Source organism: Ruditapes philippinarum, unplaced genomic scaffold, assembly GCF_026571515.1.
Source record: "Ruditapes philippinarum isolate M1 unplaced genomic scaffold, ASM2657151v2 ctg2127_1_1_1_1, whole genome shotgun sequence".
Taxonomy (NCBI): domain Eukaryota; kingdom Metazoa; phylum Mollusca; class Bivalvia; order Venerida; family Veneridae; genus Ruditapes; species Ruditapes philippinarum.
The window spans coordinates 14,946-34,824 of NW_026860637.1; the positions used below are offsets into that span (position 1 = coordinate 14,946).

The following is a 19,879-nucleotide window of genomic DNA, read 5'->3' on the forward strand; positions in this document are numbered from 1 at the left end:
CGATTTTGAGGGAAGCGCTAGTCGTGTCTGGTATGGGTTTTGCAGCTGTGTACCATTCAAATAGAATTCGTATTGTGCTCAACCATGTTTAATGATCTCTTTATTTCATACCAGCATTATTTGACATTTTGACAGAACTACTATAAGAATTTAGTATCAAAATGACAAAGAGGCTAGATGAAATGTGACATGGTTTTGATAAAGATATTTTAGACTTTCAAAATGAAAACGAGGCAATAAATAGTGTGATATGGATTTGATTAGCCTTTTGGACTCTGGAAATAAAAACGAGGCGGCTATATGGGGTGTGGTATGGATTTGATATGGACATTTTGGACTTTGGAAACAAAACCGAGGCTAAATTGATAAGGTTGGATCCAATAATGATTACTTTTGGAACATCACGTGGTGCATATACTGAAAGTACATTGGTTATATTTTATAAGGTTTGAAATAAAATGTGTGCTATCACATGTATATATAAACATAGTTATGTTTTATACCAATTATTGTAATATTCGATGATTGACCTTCACATTTTGTCACTGGCATATATAGTTATGTTGATTATAAACATTTATTTTATAACTTAATGCCTCGGATATGTTCAGGAGTGGCATTTTTGGTATCAGTTTGGTAACATAAACCAATACAACTGCGTGTAACTGCCGACACAGGTTAGGTCGACACATGCTCCAATTTTAACCTCAATTTTTCATGGACATTCAAAGGGGTAGCAACCGCTGTATCAAGGATTGGCATAATGTAACCTTTACAGATTTGGAATAGTAAAAAGTATGTCTAACGATACCAACGACTTCCAATAAAATTAGCATCAGAGGACAAAAACATTCAAATCTGCGAGATCTACAATTCTACAGATCAATTTTACAAAAACTTTCCTAGATTAAAAAAATTAAGACCCATTATATTTGTGAACTTGTGAAGAAAATAAGAAAATATTAGCAAAAAACCAACAACGTTTTATCAAATACCAATGTATTTAATGCAGCTCTGAAAAGTCGATTTTGTATGTTAGACATGACGTCATATACATGTACATGCATAAAACAAACAAAGCGTATATAATATAGTATAAAGGCGTCAAAGAAACAAATGAAATATTTTACTGAACACGACTCTTATTATTGGCATGTGAAAAATATAATGCTATAATGCTAGATCTGTATTCATATGGTTTATAGAGTATTGTATCAATTCATTTGATACATTCAGTATTGAGCATGCATTCATCGATGTCCTATATTTCTTTCATTATTACATTTTGTATTCTTTGCGATTGGTGTTATACGTATTAGCTCAAGCATAGTTTGATTGTATTCAGAATTAAAACTAAAGACGAATTCTTTAATAGAGGCTGTATGAACTTTGTTTACTGTCGGTCTTCATAATTTTTTTACTGTCCGAGTTCATAAATTTTGTTATCATTCACATTTATGACGGTTAGGCTTCTGTCAAAAACCTTTGGCCAATTATTTATTTCCGCCTGGCACTGGCTAGTTCATTCATGTATATGTGTACATTTTCTATTCATTTTCTTATTAACCTAGATGCAATTCCTCATTTCGATCCTTGATATCGTTTCTGCTAATAATATAGCCAATGTAATCCTTTACTCTTGATGAAACTAACATACAATCTAAAATACAAAACTGTTGTTGCTTATTAGGGCGTGATTATATGTAGAAAAGAATTTGTCACATGCAGTCCTCTGATAATGCATATCTGGAAACATCAAGTTGTTTCAATAAACATTTTTTTACATTAACGGAAACCTATACAAAAACAATAGATAACGACACTTCTTAATATCGAACTTCAAATACACTTTATTATCAATACTATGCTATAACTTCTTTAAATGTTGAGAAGAAAGAGAAAAGTTCATGCACGTCTTATGATCAAAAGTATGTTTGCAAACTAATGAAGTTTTATTATCATAAAAAATAACTAAATTGATATCACTGAAAATTGTTTTTAAAGTACGGGTGGTGTCAGGGAGATACAGTTAGATTATTCAAACCTCTGGCAGTACATATGGTACATAAAATGTCAAAATGATTCAAAAACTGTTTCATATATCATTTAAACAAAAAAATATTCGACTTCATGTTTTCCTATTTTATTTCTTACAACATCTTACAAATAATTTTTCACATTTCGAAAGAAGGCAATATTTACAAAATATGATCAACAAAAATGCAATGAATACAAAAAGTTATATGCTTATTTTCTCCATTTTTTACAATTTATTTACTGAAATAAAATTTGCTCATGATAAAGTAAGAATGTTTATTATTAGAATTCGAGTAACATAAGACACCGTGTACTCAGTATGGCATCAACAGTTTTTGTAAAGAAAAAAAAAAGAAATTGAAGCTGCATTTTTGTGCAATAATTTCTACCGAGACCGGAATAAAGCTAAATAAAAACTTAATAATTAACAAACAAAAATGCTAATAAAATAATTCAATACTAAAGTATTCATCACGGTCATTCTCTCTCAAATTACACTTATAAACAACAAAATTACCACAATTCCAGATGACTTCAATTCGTCAATGTCCAAACAATGTTTTTCAGATTAAGACTGATGAAGCTTATACATGTAAGTATTAAGTTAACGGAACTGACGATTCTTTTAATAATAATGATAATAATAGTAATAATAATACCAGGTGTAGGTTTAATGATACAAGGTGCATGTATTTGGGTCTATAGGATTTAAAGCAAACGCGAATGTAAAAATTTCATAATGCGTACTTAATAAACTTTATTTCTACAGTATTGTACAAAAAAGATATTTTCTGCTAAAACTATAAATATATGTAAAACAGAGAATTGGGTCAAATCAAATCTTTTTTTCTCATTAATCAGGGATGACCTCATAACCGAAAATAATCCAATGTTATGGTATTTTTGTTCTAATATTTTCCTAATATAAAAGTGTCTGTTAAAATCTCAATTCTTATCTGTCAAGATATATTTTATACCCAACATCATAATTATACATCGTAGGAAAATAATGTAATATTAACAACGTCAAATTTGCACTCGCTACATATATTAAAATAAAAACATACATTTTTTCATAACAGGAAAGAACAAAAAAAAACAAATGTTGTAAAAATTATCGATAGTCATTTGAACCATGAAAGTGCAGAGAAAAAGCGCGGAAATCGTCCGTGTAATACGCGCACTGCCTTCAACTTCGTGCTTAAATTAATAGATGATTTAACCTATACTGGGTGTCTCAGTAGTTTTGGATTAGTCGGGAGTTTGGTGGTCTCCAAGTCAATCATCTAAAACTCTACATATACAAACAGGTAATTGGAGCACATAACTTATAACCTTTGTCATCATGCTTCTCAAATAATTGCCTCAAATAAATAGTGGTTTCAAATTTAATCAAATTTTATATACATGTATTATATACATGTATGTAAGTTTCAAATGAATGCTGGTTTCAAAATTTATGTTTCACATACCTCAAAATATTACAAAATATCTCATCACCTACGTAGCCTAAGTTATGTTTGATTGTTATCAGAGTTAATCATGAAATATTTATCTGCATCTTTTTTGTTCCTGTCACTACCATCTAGTTTACAAACATTCATCTATAGTTATTACTGTAATAGTATTCCTGTTTTCATGTCCAACAATCAGTTGGTGGTTCTTGTTGTCATAGCACAGAGATTCTGGTTTGACTAATCCGTCTAACAATTCCCCTAAACATTTACCTTTCTTATTGAACATCATAATATTGCCCGAGATGATTCCTGCAAGAAAAATGATACCATTCTGAGCAATACACGCTCTCCTTGCTCTTTTGAGTCTTTCCAACCCCATTATTGACCACACATTTCCGTCTTTATCTATACATGCTACCTGATTATCCAAATCTGATACATATATAAACTCTTTGTCAGATGCAACTGGGACAAGATGTTTACCAACCGCCTTGAAAAGTGTTCCTTCAAATGTATTTCTTGTGATAGCTTTTATGACCGTTCCTTCTCTGTTATAGACAGTGATGCCATTTCCAGTGTAGGACCAAAGTTCGTTGCAGTAATACACAAGACCAATCAGGCCACTGCCTTCTGTAATAAATGACTGTTTATTAATAAATGTTTCATCAATGGAAACAAACAGTACAGTGTGATTTAGCAATTTAACAGCTACTTCAGTTTTGCCAACCGAACACATACTTATAGGACTAGAATCTAGGTTGTGTTCCCCTGTGATACTGAAGTCTTTATTCAGCCTTTTGAGCGATTTATTAGAGCTATCCGCTATTAAAAAAGTATCATCATTAAGCTGGCATATTCCAAGGATAGAGCATGTATTCTTGTCTCTGTTTCCCTTTACAGATACTTCTCTGTGTGACTGTTTGTGCATTGGCTGCTCAGTGGTAGGAACGCTACTGTTACTTCCAACAACTTGAACAAGCCATTCAGCTGTTGACACTTGTTGTATAAACTCGTCATTCTTAAAACATTTCATTTTCTTTTCATCTTTTTCTACGCTAGCAAGTATATTTTTTGTTTTAGAAAGGGTATGTTTGTGTAGCATGTGCCTTACAAATTGCCCCTTTGCATCTAAATCAGCTTGGGTTTCACATTTTTTTCTTACTTTATCGGTATCAGTTATAGCACGCAAAAGAACAGAATCTTTATGTTGAATATCCTTTTTCAGACAATCATATCTAGAACAAGTCTTTGCTTTCACATCTGAAGCTAATGTCTTGACTTTGTCGATGATCAAAAGTTTAGTGTCTTCAATGGTTTTTAGAATATCATTCTTGTCTTGATCAAGTGCAATCAAATTGACTTCTTTCCTCTGTCTAGTTGCTTGTATATCAGCTTGCAAAGTATCAATCTGTCGTAATATGTCGTCTTGCTTGTTTATAGGAATCTTAGAAGTTGCTTCTTCAAGCTCTAGAATTCCGCTGCATTGTCTAAAATAGTTGATTGAACAAGTTAAAAAAACATTTTACCTTCAGTAAAAATATTTTAAAACAAGAGGGTCATGATGGCTCTGAAAACCCTCGCCTGAATAGAAAAACTTGCATTGCCAAGGAACAAGTAAAATTGTAAACTTTAAACAAAAGCAGGAATAAAATCTAAATATTTAGACTGATATCAAAAAGTTCATATTTGTATCTGATATCATATATATAGTGCATGTGTAAAAACATTACTGGTTGTTGTTGGTAAGGGAAAAACAACAGTTCCGAAAAATGTGTACATATAAGGAAAATCAATGACCCCCCAGGGCGAAACCAATTGTGACCTCGGGGCTTTTATTTGAATAAACTTGGTATATACTCACTGGGTGATGCTTCATGCCAAATATCTAAGCTCTAGCTCTTGAGTTTTTTAAAATAATTTTTTTTAAATTTAAACATAATTTTAAGGAAAATCAATGGCCGAATGTGGCGAGACTAATTTTGGCCCCAGGGCATTTATTTGAACACACTTGGTAGACACTCATTAGAAGATGTTTCATGCCAAATATCTAGCTCTTTGGGTTTATTAAAAGAAGGTTTTCTAAGGTTTATTTTCTTTCTTTCAGTGTTCTGCATGGAATTCATTTCTTTGAACAATTTTATAGGTGACCACCAAGGGAACATTCCTGTGAAGTTTGGATGAAAATGTTTCAGCAGTTTATGACAAGATGTCGTTTAAAGTAAAGATTTACGGACGGACGCCGGACGAATTGCGATTACTATAGCTCATCTTCTCACTTTGAGGAAGGTTGATCTAAGAAGCAGTTAAACAACACACGGGAAACAGCACTGAACAAACAGCTCAATACCAGGTTTTCATTGTCGAAATAATTTTAAAATATTACAGTCATTAAAGTACAAATAGATTCCGACAACATTGTTGAATTGAAATGTCTGGATACAACAAGAGCGATCAGTAATCACATGTGTCGCCTCATGATGGCCAATTTTATGTTGGGACAAGTTTTGTGACAGACAGACAGACGGACAGTGCACAACTAGACTTGGTACTGATCATTCCTGTAAAGTTTGGATAAAATTGCACCAGTAGTTTATGAGGAGTAGTCTGGACAAGCTTTTGTGTATCTGGCACCACACAGAAAAAAACACCTTTTTAATCAAAGGGCCATAAGTTGCTTAAAACTCATTCAACCGGAAAACCCGTGCAATATGCGCAAGGACTTGAGCTACAGATCAATCTTGTAAAGTTTCATTGAAATTGCATTAGTGGTATAAGAGAAGTAGTCCGGACAAACTTTAAAAATAAAAATTATTAAAGGGCCATAACTCTGACAAAAATCATTGAACCGGAAAATACTGACAATATGCACAACTAGACTTGGCACTGATCATTCCTGTAAAGTTTGGATAAAATTGCACCAGTAGTTTATGAAAAGTAGTCCGGACAAGCTTTTGTGTATCTGGCAACACACAGAAAAAACACCTTTTTATCAAAGGGCCATAACTTGGACAAAAATCATTCAACCGGAAAACCCGTGCAATATGCGCAAGGACTTGAGCTACAGATCAATCTTGTAAAGTTTCATTGAAATTGCATTAGTGGTATAAGAGAAGTAGTCCGGACAAACTTTAAAAATAAAAATTATTAAAAGGCAATAACTCTGACAAAAATCATTGAACCGGAAAATGCTGACAATATGCACAACGAGACTTGGTACTGATCATTCCTGTAAAGTTTGGATGAAATTGCACCAGTAGTTTATGAGGAGTAGTCCGGACAAGTTTTGTGACGCACAGACATACGGACAGACAGACGACGGAGAAGTGATCCCTATATGTCGCCACTACTCCGTAGAGGCGACACAAAAAATGTATGAAGATGATAACCTATGGTTCTTAGCAACACAGAGAGAGCAATACACATTGTCATGATCACCGCAATACATTTCGATATTCCTGTCAGGATGATAGAGACATTTAAACATTTTGTCCTCATTCGATGTAGTGTCGATGGAATCTCTCTCAGAACGTTGGAATTCGTTATCTTGTAGCGTGTGTTTCTTCGTTGCAGAAAACTTAAGATGATATTTTATACACGCTGCACAGAGATACTCTTTACATTCCAGACAGTATTTCAACGCCTTTTCATCATTGCCCTCGTCAGCGCACGGTGTGCACGAGTATTCAAGGTCTGCATCAGATCCTCGTACTGAAATGTTGTATTCGCCTCCTTCTGCCATATGGTACTATGAAATATGAAATTAAACTATAGACTCAAACATGGAGCAAAACATGTAACACTATACAACATATTGTATTTTTTACTATTTTTTGTAGAGGTATATTTGTCTCATAACAGATATGTAATATACAATATTTCTGTTGTGCCGGCGTTTTCAGTTACATATATGTACATACAAAAATGTGAACTAATACTGTATGTTTTTTTACTAATTCATAGTCAACGACTTGTGCTTCCTTTTGATCTTTGAACAACGCGTTTCGTTGCTATGCATGCGTCATTTTCTCGCGTATGCGTAATCTGCTAAGGACAAAAAGACAGTAATATATGCAGATTTCACAAATTTTCCTCGTTTTTCTTTTCTGTTAAAATAGTGTTAAAAACATTAAATTCAGTGCATATCATTTAACCAAATATCTTATGCAGAAAATACTCTAATCTATTATGGAATGTGGAAAGGTTTTTGAGTATTTTAGACCCCAATCACTCCCCCCTCTACCTCACAATAAGATTCAAATCTCTAAAGATAATAGTTGTAATCAGTTTATAAACAAGAAAAGAAAAAGTTTTAATTATATACTGCATTTGTATTTAAAAAATCTTAGATTAAAATGTATACATGTTCACCAAATAGAGACAGTTCTTTAACGAAGTTTGATAACATTTCATCATTTCAAACCGTTTCAAACATTTTATTGTTTATGAACATGAGGTGTGATGTATGCAGCTTTTTATAATATGTCTAGTTTGCCGTACTAATATTTCAATTGCCCCTCGTATATAATTAGTTAAAAAATTTCACATGCTATATGGCCCTTTATAAACGGTTGTTTGGAAATATGAGGGTTATATTGCAAGCAACCGTTAATATACGGCCATTTATCCTGTCAGAAATATTTATAACGAATTCATAATACAGCAAGCATCTTTTTAAGATTTTTGACAGGGTATGACCCTATATAAATGATTGTTTGCAATATAACACAGGTAGCGAGAAAATGTTACATGTTAAACGTCTATTTTGTAACATGTATACTATATAAGTTTAAGTAAACTGAGTGACCTCACAAAAGCAAAACCACAATAACCACCAATGACATTATCTATATAACTTTTGTAGAGGTATCTAAGGCAATGTTACGTTCAAAACATCTAAATCTTTATAACTAATATTACAAACTAAATTACCCCAAGACCATTTTTGAAAAAATCATGCATCATATTTGTAATTAAATTAAGCTTTACTAAGCCAATAAAAATATATATATGACCAATATTAATAAAATTAAATACTTTCTTCTTTTAAAAAAGATATGAGAGATACATGCATACTGTTGATAGAAAAAATTAGTATATCTTGACCCCACTTGAATTTGAACTCGTGCGTTAAAATGTAGGTCAGAGAAATTCCAGATGTATCTGTTACTAAAAGAAAAGCAGATCATACCGCTATTAAAGAAATTTTGTAAGAGTTTTTAACGTAACAATTTTTTGCAAAACAATGATTTTATTTTTGTTTTTTGTTGTTTTTTTTGGGGTGTTTTTTTTTTTTTGGTTTTTTAGTGTCCAACTTTATTTGTCATCCAATGGAAACGTTGTCTTTCTTCAAAATTGTGTGCGTTAATGTTCATAGAAGAAGAAAAGTCGATACTTTATCAAATTCCATTCTAAGTTGCCTTCTATTTTTCATAGTGCTTCATAGAACCGCGATTGTAAAAATGGTCATTTGTTGCGCTTTCGTTGGCCGTTTTTAAAAATTTATTAAGTAAAAAAACGTCAAAAGGTCAACCTACATTTATTTTGCATTTATTGATAAAGGATTTGCATGCAGTTCAGTTTTAAATCATTGTCTTGGCGAAAAAGATACTGCACGTGTAAAAAAAAACATAAAAATGTCAATTAATATTTTTTTATTACGAATGTTGGAAAAGGTCTTAATTAATTTGTAGCTAAGAGGAAAGTCACGTGTGTATATTAGGTAGACAAACTTTAACCATTAATGTATTTTCATGAGGCCATGGTGTGTACGTGGCTACCTGCAAGAGACTATATATATAGTCATCTCAATTTTTACATGGAACCATACTATGATTCGTGGTTATTGTCAAGAGGCAATGTACAGCTCGTTTTGCAGCCATAAAAATAAAAGTATATATTGATATGATAATATTAATTAATATGTGTGTTAATTTTCCTTAAACCCTACATTTATGCTAGCTGAGTCTTTGTTATATGATCTGCATGCTCTGTTTATATTAAAACTCCTTATTGAATATTCCCCAGTCCATTAGGCTATGCATGCAACTTAATTTTAGTTAATTTTAGTTAACTTTGTTTGTTACCCTGAATGTGCTTTATCTTGTTTCTTTTTATGCTGTATTATTTCTATCAAAAATTTGTATGCACTTTTATAAGTAAGTTTTATTTATCTATTTATTTATTTATTTATTTATTTATTTTTTAAGGAAACCTTCAATTACGTATTTATAAATTGTAGATGTTAACTTAAAACTATTACTATTTTATTAATTTTTTTTTTTTTTTAAATTTTATTATTATTCTTATTTCACATTGCTATGTATCATACTTTAATTTCTAGACTACAATCATTTATTACTTTTAGAAACTGTTATTACTTTTAATACAACATGTACTGTGCATGTCATCAAACTATGCCTTAATTTACCATCTTATTGTAAAGTTCTTCTTAACCTTGATACGTTTATTTCATGCTTAAAGCTGCTAATAGTTTATATGTTTTTTATTTTCAGAACTGTTATACGAGGGATGTCTGGAAAGTTCATATACTTCTTAATTTTTTAAACTATGACAATACATATGTTGTACAAATTTTGTCAGCACAATTATACATATCTAGCGAACACATTTATCAAAAATTACTGAACTGTGACTTAGGTTTGTATATTAACAGTATTTACATACAACATATATACATCGTCATGGAGCACTTTGACAATGTCATCAGCGTCAAATTAAATTCACGTTTACACACTATTCAGTTTGCTCCGTTTTCAACAGCCATGTTACCTGTCTGGCATATAAATAATACATGTTATGTTCCTTTGTCATTACTTTATAAATTTATATACTACAATTTATTTAAAAACAAAGATTTCACTGGTTCCCTACAGTGTGTGTTAGATGTCTGTTTTTTTCAAAGAATTTTATAACGTAATCTACGATATTTTGGCCATGCTACTTATGGTCGTCTGGGGCGCTCTTTTACCTAATTCTGTCATTACCGCTTCTTTATCTTGTTTGACATTTAAACGCAAGTTGTCTTGAACAATTTATGGCTGAATTTGTTTTTAAAGTAACGGCTAAAATCTTAGTTGGTCCCATATAAGAGTTGCTACGAAGTTAAATAACATTACGTTGCTCCGTCCTTGAATTTGACGTCATTTTGCAACACAAAATTTACGCACTGTCATTGCCTCTTACCGTCGTAAACAAGCTGTTTATTTACGTATGACGTCATAATTTTCACAAAATATCATGCAATAGTATCATTTGATGTCGCAAAATTAAAACGAGACTTGCGTAAAAATACACTTTTTAGCAAGTTATTATTCAAGTATCTATCGTCATGAAATCAAAGTGCTCCGTGATCCGTTGATCATGTTGCCATGGTAATTGGCGCTTTGCGAATATTACTTTTATAATGTTTTTTTTTATTTAACAATATGTAGCATATAAATACTTTAGCAAAATATTCAATCATCATATTGATATGACTGCTTATAATAATTTTATAGCCTTGTCTACGAACTTTCCGGACAGCCCTCGTATGTTAATAAATATGTTTTATGCCTTTGTTATTGTCGGTAAATAGCTTATTAGCTAATGTTTATTGTAATATGTAAACCGACTTAAAATAAAGTTTCTTGTATCTTGTATCTTGTAATATAGTCCGAGACGTTAGCCAATTTTATTTTCATAGGGCTATAAGAAGCAATTATATAACGAATTATCATTATAAGTCTGCCTGGACAACCATTCGCTACGATCACCACTGTTCTTTATATGTAATGTTTTAAAGATTGTTTTCCATTTGATAGAGTTCTACAATACTTTTTAAACGTACCGTAATAAGTTGTATGATAGGCGGACCGAGGAAGAAAATACACAGATTTAGTGTTCTAGTGCCCAGCGGTTTATGGCCCACAATCACTGTAGCGATTGATGGCCATAAGAGAGACTCTAATATTTTATACTTCCGCGTTAATTAAACTGATTGTCAGGATTTGTTAAATGGTTGTAAACACCAGACCTTAACTTGTAAATGTAAGGAAAGAGTCATAGCATAAAGAACTAGAAAATGAGTAATTTAAAACTCTTACTTAAGCTTTTTTTCCGGTTGCCCCACTTTCGATTTCGCTTCTGTTGATATGCGATCTACTAATCGACGGTGTCCGGTCTTCGTTTTAACGGAGACCGGAGGAGACCGTTTATAAGTTTGATTTTATTCCTTTTTGATTATTAATCGAATATGGGTTCGTTTTGTTATAAGTTATGTATACAAAAAAAGTTTTATATAGTTTTAAATCTGCCTTGCTTTTTGCTTTTTTATATTGAGCATTTGCAAATCTGTACTTCCCTTGATATAAGGTAGGTAGATTCCAGATCAGTTCACTTGACGCAGGGTATCGTATGAACTTTTGTAACTCATCAACCTATACTTGCTCTATATAATAATTTATTGCCCTTTCTACCGCAATGTTTTTACAAGGTCAATGTGACCATGACCTTTGAACCCCTAACCCCAAAATCAATAAGGCCCATCATGATTTGTATAAATTTATTTAAATGTTAAGAAGAAAGAGTAAAATATATGTACATCACATCATCAACAGATTGAAATGAAATGAATGAAATCTTATAATTATTAAAACTAAATTGATATCACTGAACAACGTTTTAAAGAACGGTGGTGTCAGAGAGATACGTACAGTTAGATTATTTAAATCTCTGACAGCACAAACGGTACACAAAATACCAAAATGATTCAGAAACTATTTCATATAAAATTTACATATAAAACATATTCGAATTCATATTTTCCTATTTCATTTCTTACAACATCTTACAAATCATGTTTTACTCATTTCGAAAGATAGCAATATTTACAAAAAATGATCAACAAAAATGCAATGAATACAAAAAGTTATATGCTTATTTTCTCCATTTTTTACAATTTATTTACTTAAGTAAAATTTGCTTATGGTAAAGTAAGAATATCATTATCAAATTTCGGGTAACATATAAGACACCGTGTAGTAACGAATTTCACTCAGTATGGCCTCAACAGTGTTTGTGAAGAAAAAAAAATGAGATTGAAGCTGCATTTTTGTGCAGGAACTTCTACCGAGACCGGAATAAAGCTAATTGAAAACTATATAATTAATAAACGAAAATGCTAATAAAATAATTCAATACTTAAGTATTCATCACGGTCATTCTCTCTCAAATTATACCTATAAAAACACAATTACCTCAATTCAAGATGACTTCCATATTAAGACTGATGAAGCTTATAAATATAAGTATTAAAGGGAGACACAGGCAACATTTTCAATTCTCCGTTAATTACTCTGCAAATGTCATCAAAATAAATACACAATGCAGTCATAGGAACAAATCTTTACTCCTTTTAAAGAATAATATGGTGGTTTCCTAACTTGACCCACGTGGGTCAGGTTAGAGCGTTAAGATTTCACAATAGTTGCCACAGTGAACTCTGCACGTCAAATGAATGACTTAGACTTGTTTCAATCATACAATATTTACGATATCTGTTATTGTAAATTCCAGGGTTTGTTCAAGTCACATGGCTTGTTTTAAAACTACTCGGTGATTTTGTCAGCATCTAAATTCTAAATACAAAATCCTTGATGGGACTTTAAAAAAAAATGTCATTTAGCGTGATTTGAGTACATTAAATCATTTTAATATTTTTGTCATTTATTTGCCTTAGCAGACCTTTAAAAAATTACGGAATTGACAATTTTTTAAAAATATTATCAAAATAATATCAGGTGCAAATTAAATAATACCAGGTGCAAGTATTTGGGTATATAGAATTTAAAACAAATGCGAATGTAAAAATTTCATAATGCATACTTAATAATCTTCATTTCTACAGTATTGTACAATAAAGATATATTCTGTTCTGCTAAAACTATAAATAGATGTAAAAAAGAGGATGGAATCTTTTTTCTTTTCTTTTTTCAATAATCAAGGATGACCTCAAATCTGAAAATAATCCAGTCTGCATTTTTAATATGCAAAAAGTAGTGTCGTTTTTATTCATGTGACTATCAATTTTAACAATGTTATCATAATAATGGTATTTGTATTATAATATTTTCCTTATATAAAATGTATCTGTATAAATCTCGATTCTTAATTGTCAAGATGTATTTTATACCTACATCTCAAATAATTGCTACAAATAAATAGTGGTTTCAAATTTAATCAAATTTGATATACATGTATTATATACATGCATGTCAGTTTAAAATGAATGATGGTTTCAAATTTGATCAAAATTAATGTTTCACATAACTTAAAATATTATAAAATTATTCATCATCTTAGTAGTCCAAGTTATATTTGATTATCAGAGTTTATCATAATACAAGCCCTCCTTGCTTTTTTAAGCCTTTCCAAACCCATTATTGACCACACATTTCCGTCCTTATCTATACATGCTTCCTGATTATCCAAATCAGATACATAAATAAACCCTCTATCAGATGCAACTGGGACAAGATGTTTACCAACCGCCTTGAAAAGTGTTCCTTCAAATGTATTTTTTGTGATAGCTTTTATGACCGTTATAGTCCGTAATGCCATTTCCAGTGTATGACCAAAGTACGGTGCAGTAATATACAAGACCAATAAGGCCACTAATAATAATAAATTACTGTTTTTTCAATAAATGTGTCATCAATGGAAACAAATAGTACAGTGTGATTTTCCAGTTTTACAGCTACTTCACTTTTGCCAACCGAACACATACTTATAGGACGACTAGTACCTAGATTGTGTTCTCCAATGATACTGAAGTCTTTATTCAGCCTTTTGAGAGATTTATTATCTCTATCCGCTATCAAAAATGTACCATCATTAAGCTGGCAAATTCCAAGTATAGAGCATGTATTCTCGTCTCTGTTTCCCTTAACAGATATTTCTCTGTGTGACTTTTTGTACATTGGCTCCTCAGTTGTAGGACCGCTACTGTTACTTTCAACAACTCGAAGAAGCCATTCAGCTGTTGATACCTGTTGTATAAACTCGTTATTCTTAAAACATTTCATTTTCTTTTCATCTTTTTCTACGCTACAATGCATATCTTTTATTTTAGAAAAGGTATGTTTGTGTAAAATGTACCTTAAGAATTGCCCCTTTGCATCTAAATGAGCTTGGGTTTCAATTTTTTTTCTTACTTCATCAGTATCAGTTATAGCACACAAAAGAATCGAATCTTCATGTTGAATATCCTTTTTCAGACCATCATACCTAAAACAAGTAATTGCTTTCACATCTGTAGCTAATGCCTTGACTTTGTCGATGATCAAAAGTTCTGTGTCTTCAATGGTTTTTAGAATATCATTCTTGTCCTGATCAAGTGCAATCAGATTGACTTCTTTCTTCTGTCTAGTTGCTTGTATTTCAGCTTGTAAAGTATCAATCTGTCGTAAAATGTCGTCTTGCTTGTCTATAAGAATCTTAGCAGTTGCTTCTTCAACTTCTAGAATTCCGCTGCATTGTCTAAAATAGTTGATTGAACAAGTTAAAAAACAAACATGTTGTCTTCAGTAACAATATTTTTAAACAAGAGTGGCATGATGGCAAGGAAAAAGTAATATTGTAAACTATTTAAAAAAGCAGGTATAAAATCTAAATATTTAACTGATATCGCAAAGTTCATATTTGTATCTGAAAGAGTGCAGGTGTAAAAACATTACTGGTTACTATTGCTAAGGGAAAACAACAGTTCCAAAAGATGTGTACATATAAGGAAAATCAATTCTGAACCGGGGCTTTTATTTGAACAAACTTAGTAGACACTCACTACAAGATGCCAAATATCTAACAAGTCTAAGCTCTATATCTTTAGGTTTTTAGCAAGAATATTTTTTTAAAGATTTTACAACATACATTTAAGGAAAATCAGTTACCCCTTGGCCAATTTTGACCCCAGGATTGATATGTACATACTTGGTAGACACTCACTACAAGATGTTTCATGCAAAATATCTAAGCTTTAGCTCTTTGAGTTTATTAAAGAATGTTTTTTACTATTTACATAATTCTACGGAAAATCAATGGCCACCTGGGACGGGTAATTTTGCCCTCATGGCTATTATTTGAACAAACTTTGTAAACACTCACTAGAAAAAGTTTCATGCCAAATATCTAAGCTTTAGCTCTTTGAGTTTATTAAAAGATTTTTTTTTACTATCTACATAATTCTAAGGAAAATCAATGGCCACCTGGGGCGTCTAATTTTGCCCCCATTTCTATTATTTGAACAAACTTGGTAGATACTCACTAGAAAATTGTTCATGCCAAATATCTAAACTCTAGCTCTTCGGGTTTATTAAAAGAATGTTTTTAAAGTTTTTTCTTTCGGTTGCCATGGCAACCAGTGTTCTGCATGGAATTCATTTCTTCTATGAACAATTTTTAAATATGACCACCAAAGGAACATTCCTGTGAAGTTTGGATGAAAATGGCTTAGCGGTTTATGAGGACATGTCGTTTAAAGTAAAAGTTTACGGACGATGACGGACACCGGATGAATTGCGATTACAAAAGCTCACCTTGTCACTTTGCTATGCAGTAAACAATACACGGGGAACAGCACTGAACAAACAGCTGAATACCAGAGTTTCATTGCCGAAATAATTTTAAAATATCATAGTCAAGAAAAGTACAAATAGATCTAGATTCCGACGACATTGAATTGAAATGTCTGGATACAAAAAAAAATGTATGAAGATGATTACCTATGGTTCTTAGCAACACAGAGAGAGCAATAAATCATGTCATGATCACCGCAATACATTTCGATATTCCTGTCAGGATGATGGAGACATTTAAACATTTTGTCCTCATTCGATGTAGTGTCGATGGAATCTCTCTCAGAACGTTGGAATTCGTTATCTTGTAGCGTGTTTTTTTTCGTTGCAGAAAACTTAAGATGATATTTCATACACGCTGCACAGAGATACTCTTTACATTCCGGACAGTATTTCAACGCCTTTTCATCATTGCCTTCGTCGGCGCACGGTGTGCACGAGTACTCAACGTCTGCATCAGATCCTCGTACTGAATTGTTGTATTTGCCTCGTTCTGCCATCTGGTACTATGAAATATGAAATTAAACTATAGACTCAAACATGGAGCAAAGCATGTAAAACTACACAACTTATCTTATTTTTTACTATTTTTTGTATAGGGTTATTTGTCTCATAACAGATATGTAATATACAATATTTCTGTTGTGCCGGCGTTTTCAGTTACATATATGTACATACTAAAATGAAGAACTAATACTGTATGGTGTTTTACTAATTCATAGTCAACGACTTGTACTTCATATTGATCTTTGAACAACGCGTTTCGTCGTTTGGAAATATGAGGGTTATATTGCAAGCAACCATTTATATACGGCCATATATCCTGTCAGAAATATTTATAACAGCAAGCATCTTTTTAAAGATTTTTGACAGGGTATGACCCTATATAAACGATTGTTTGCAATATAACACAGGAAGCGAGAAAATGCTACATGTTAAACGTCTATTTTGTAACATGTATACTATATAAGTTTAAGTAAACTGAGTGACCTCACAAAAGCAAAACCACAATAACCACCAATGACATTATCTTTATAACTTTTGTAGAGGTATCTGAGGCAATGCTACGTTAAAAACATCTAAATCTTTATAACTAATATTACAAACTAAATGACCCCCAAGACCATTTTTGAAAAAAAAATCATACATCATATTTGTAATTAAATCAAGCTTACTTAGCCAATAAATATATATATGACCAATATTAATAAAATTAAATATTTTCTTCTTTTAATGAAAAAGATATGAGAGATACATGCATAATGTTCATAAAAAAGTAATACATGTATATCTTGACCCTACTTGAATTTGAACTCGTGCGTTAAAATGTAGGTCAGAGAAATTCCAGATGTAACTGTTATTAAGAGAAAAGCAGATCATGCCGCTATTAAAGTAATTTTGTAAGATTTTTTAATGTAACAATTTTTTGCAAAACAATGATTTTATTTTTGTTTTTTGTTTGGTTTTTTTTAGTGTCCAACTTTATTTGTCATCCAGTGGAAACGTTGTCTTTCTTCAAAATTTTTTGCGGTGATTTTCATAGAAGAAGAAAAGTCGATACTATTAAATTCCGCTCATAGTTGTCTTCTATTTTTCATATTGCTTCATAGAACCGCGATTGTAAAAATGGTCATTTGCATAAATTTGAACGTTTTTAAAAATTGATTAAGTAAAAAAACGCCAAAAGTTCAACCTACATTTATTTTGCATTTACTGATAAAGGATTTGCATGCAGTTCAGTTAAAAAGATACTGCACGTGTAAAAAAAACCTAAAACATGAATATTTTTTATTACGAATGTATATAGGAAAAGGTCTTGATTAATTTGTAACTAAGAGGAAAGTCACGTGTGTCTATTAGGTAGACAGAAAGTGAAAGTCGACATTATGTTAAGTTTTTGAAAAAAAAAGCATTACGTGACCTCGTGTTAACACATGACATTTAAATCATATCACATATTAGCTACTGAGTTTCAATTGTCCAACTCATCAAAAATGTTTGTTTCAATATCGAGCAAATGAAAACTCGCATATTTATAAAGCGCAGGAGCTTGACATTCTAAAAATAATTGAAAAATATAAGCAAATAATTAAAAAATAACGGCAAATATACCCCTCTGTACTGTTTATTTATAGTATAGAGGGGTATATTTGCCATTGATTTTTAATTATTTGATTAAGGTTTCAATTATTTATAGAATGTCGAGTTGCTGTGCACTAAAGTATGTCAGTAATGTTCATAAAAAAAGTAATACATGTATATATTGACCCTACTTGAATTTGAACTCGTGCGTTAAAATGTAGGTCAGAGAAATTCCAGATGTAACTGTTATTAAGAGAAAAGCAGATCATGCCGCTATTAAAGTAATTTTGTAAGATTTTTTAATGTAACAATTTTTTGCAAAACAATGATTTTATTTTTGTTTTTTTGTTAGTGTCCAACTTTATTTGTCATCCAATGGAAACGTTGTCTTTCCTCAAAAATTTTTGCGGTGATTTTCATAGAAGAAGAAAAGTCGATACTTTATCAAATTCCGCTCATAGTTGTCTTCTATTTTTTATATTGCTTCATAGAACCGAGATTGTAAAAAATGGTCATTTGCATAAATTTGAACGTTTTTAAAAATTGATTAAGTAAAAAAACGCCAAAAGTTCAACCTACATTTATTTTGCATTTATTGATAAAGGATTTGCATGCAGTTCAGTTAAAAAGATACTGCACGTGTAAAAAAAAACCTAAAACATGAATATTTTTATTACGAATGTAGGAAAAGGTCTTGATTAATTTGTAACTAAGAGGAAAGTCACGTGTGTCTATTAGGTAGACAGAAAGTGAAAGTCGACATTATGTTAAGTTTTTGAAAAAAAAAAGCATTACGTGACTTCGTGTTAACACATGGCATTTAAATCATATCACATATTAGCTACTGAGTTTCAATTGTCCAACTCATCAAAAATGTTTGTTTCAATATCGAGCAAATGAAAACTCGCATATTTATAAAGCGCAGGAGCTTGACATTCTAAATATAATTGAAAAATATAAGCAAATAATTAAAAAATAACGGCAAATATATCCCTCTGTACTGTTTATTTATAGTATAGAGGGGTATATTTGCCATTGATTTTTAATTATTTGATTTAGGTTTCAATTATTTATAGAATGTCGAGTTGCTGTGTACTAAAGTATGTCAGTATACTCGTACATCAGTCGCTGTTCTACTTCTCCGGTCGCTATCGCTCCCGTCGAAGTTTCTTTTTACTGAATAATACCGTTACGAAGAATAAAACATAATTTATGTGATATGAATCAACCTTAACTGGGGGTTTGTTCCATTATATACACACCGGTCTCTCAAATATCGACAAGACCGGTGTACACAATGGGTTTGTTCAAGCTAATATTTTATACTTCCGCGTTAATTAAACTGATCAGGATTCAGGATTAGTTAAATGGTTGTTAACACCAGACCTTAACTTGTAAATATAAGGAAAGAGTCATAGCATTAAGAACTAGAAAATAAGTAATTTAAAACTCTTACTTAAGCTTTTTTCCGGTTGCCACACTTCTGTTGAGATAACCAAGGATAGGGGATCTACTTATCGACGGTATTCGGTCTTCGTTTTAACGGAATTCCGGAGGAGACCGTTTATAAGTTTGATTGTATTCCTTTTTGATTATAAATCGAATATATGGGTTCGTTTTGTTATAACTTATGCATTAAAAAAAGTTTTATATAGTTGAAAATCTGCCTTGCAT

The 19,879-nt window shown here is 31.5% G+C and overlaps 2 protein-coding genes across 2 annotated transcripts; both read right to left on the bottom strand.

Annotated features, from left to right (window-relative positions):
* Nucleotides 1-1,852: 1,852 nt before the first annotated feature.
* LOC132712842 (uncharacterized) lies at nucleotides 1,853-11,665 on the bottom strand. Its single transcript, XM_060695279.1, has 3 exons — nucleotides 11,597-11,665; nucleotides 6,881-7,239; nucleotides 1,853-4,981 (listed from the first exon to the last, which is right to left on the bottom strand). Exons 2-3 carry the CDS (start codon nucleotides 7,231-7,233, stop codon nucleotides 3,628-3,630), a joined length of 1,707 nt encoding a protein of 568 aa, XP_060551262.1. The 5' UTR covers nucleotides 7,234-7,239; nucleotides 11,597-11,665; the 3' UTR covers nucleotides 1,853-3,627.
* Nucleotides 11,666-14,164: 2,499 nt separating this feature from the next.
* LOC132712850 (uncharacterized) lies at nucleotides 14,165-19,703 on the bottom strand. Its single transcript, XM_060695287.1, has 3 exons — nucleotides 19,662-19,703; nucleotides 16,271-16,629; nucleotides 14,165-15,029 (listed from the first exon to the last, which is right to left on the bottom strand). The coding sequence occupies exons 2-3, from the start codon at nucleotides 16,621-16,623 to the stop codon at nucleotides 14,165-14,167; spliced, it is 1,218 nt and encodes a 405-aa protein (XP_060551270.1). The 5' UTR covers nucleotides 16,624-16,629; nucleotides 19,662-19,703.
* Between the last annotated feature and the right edge of the window lie 176 nt (nucleotides 19,704-19,879).

Excerpts from the sequence above, each read along its gene's own strand:
- LOC132712850 (XM_060695287.1), bottom strand. The coding sequence starts at position 16,623 with ATGGCAGAACGAGGCAAATACAACAATTCAGTACGAGGATCTGATGCA. Across the intron at positions 15,030-16,270 it reads TGTGTTGCTAAGAACCATAG|ACAATGCAGCGGAATTCTAG; the intron begins GTAATCATCTTC and ends CAACTATTTTAG.
- LOC132712842 (XM_060695279.1), bottom strand. The coding sequence starts at position 7,233 with ATGGCAGAAGGAGGCGAATACAACATTTCAGTACGAGGATCTGATGCA. Across the intron at positions 4,982-6,880 it reads TGTGTTGCTAAGAACCATAG|ACAATGCAGCGGAATTCTAG; the intron begins GTTATCATCTTC and ends CAACTATTTTAG.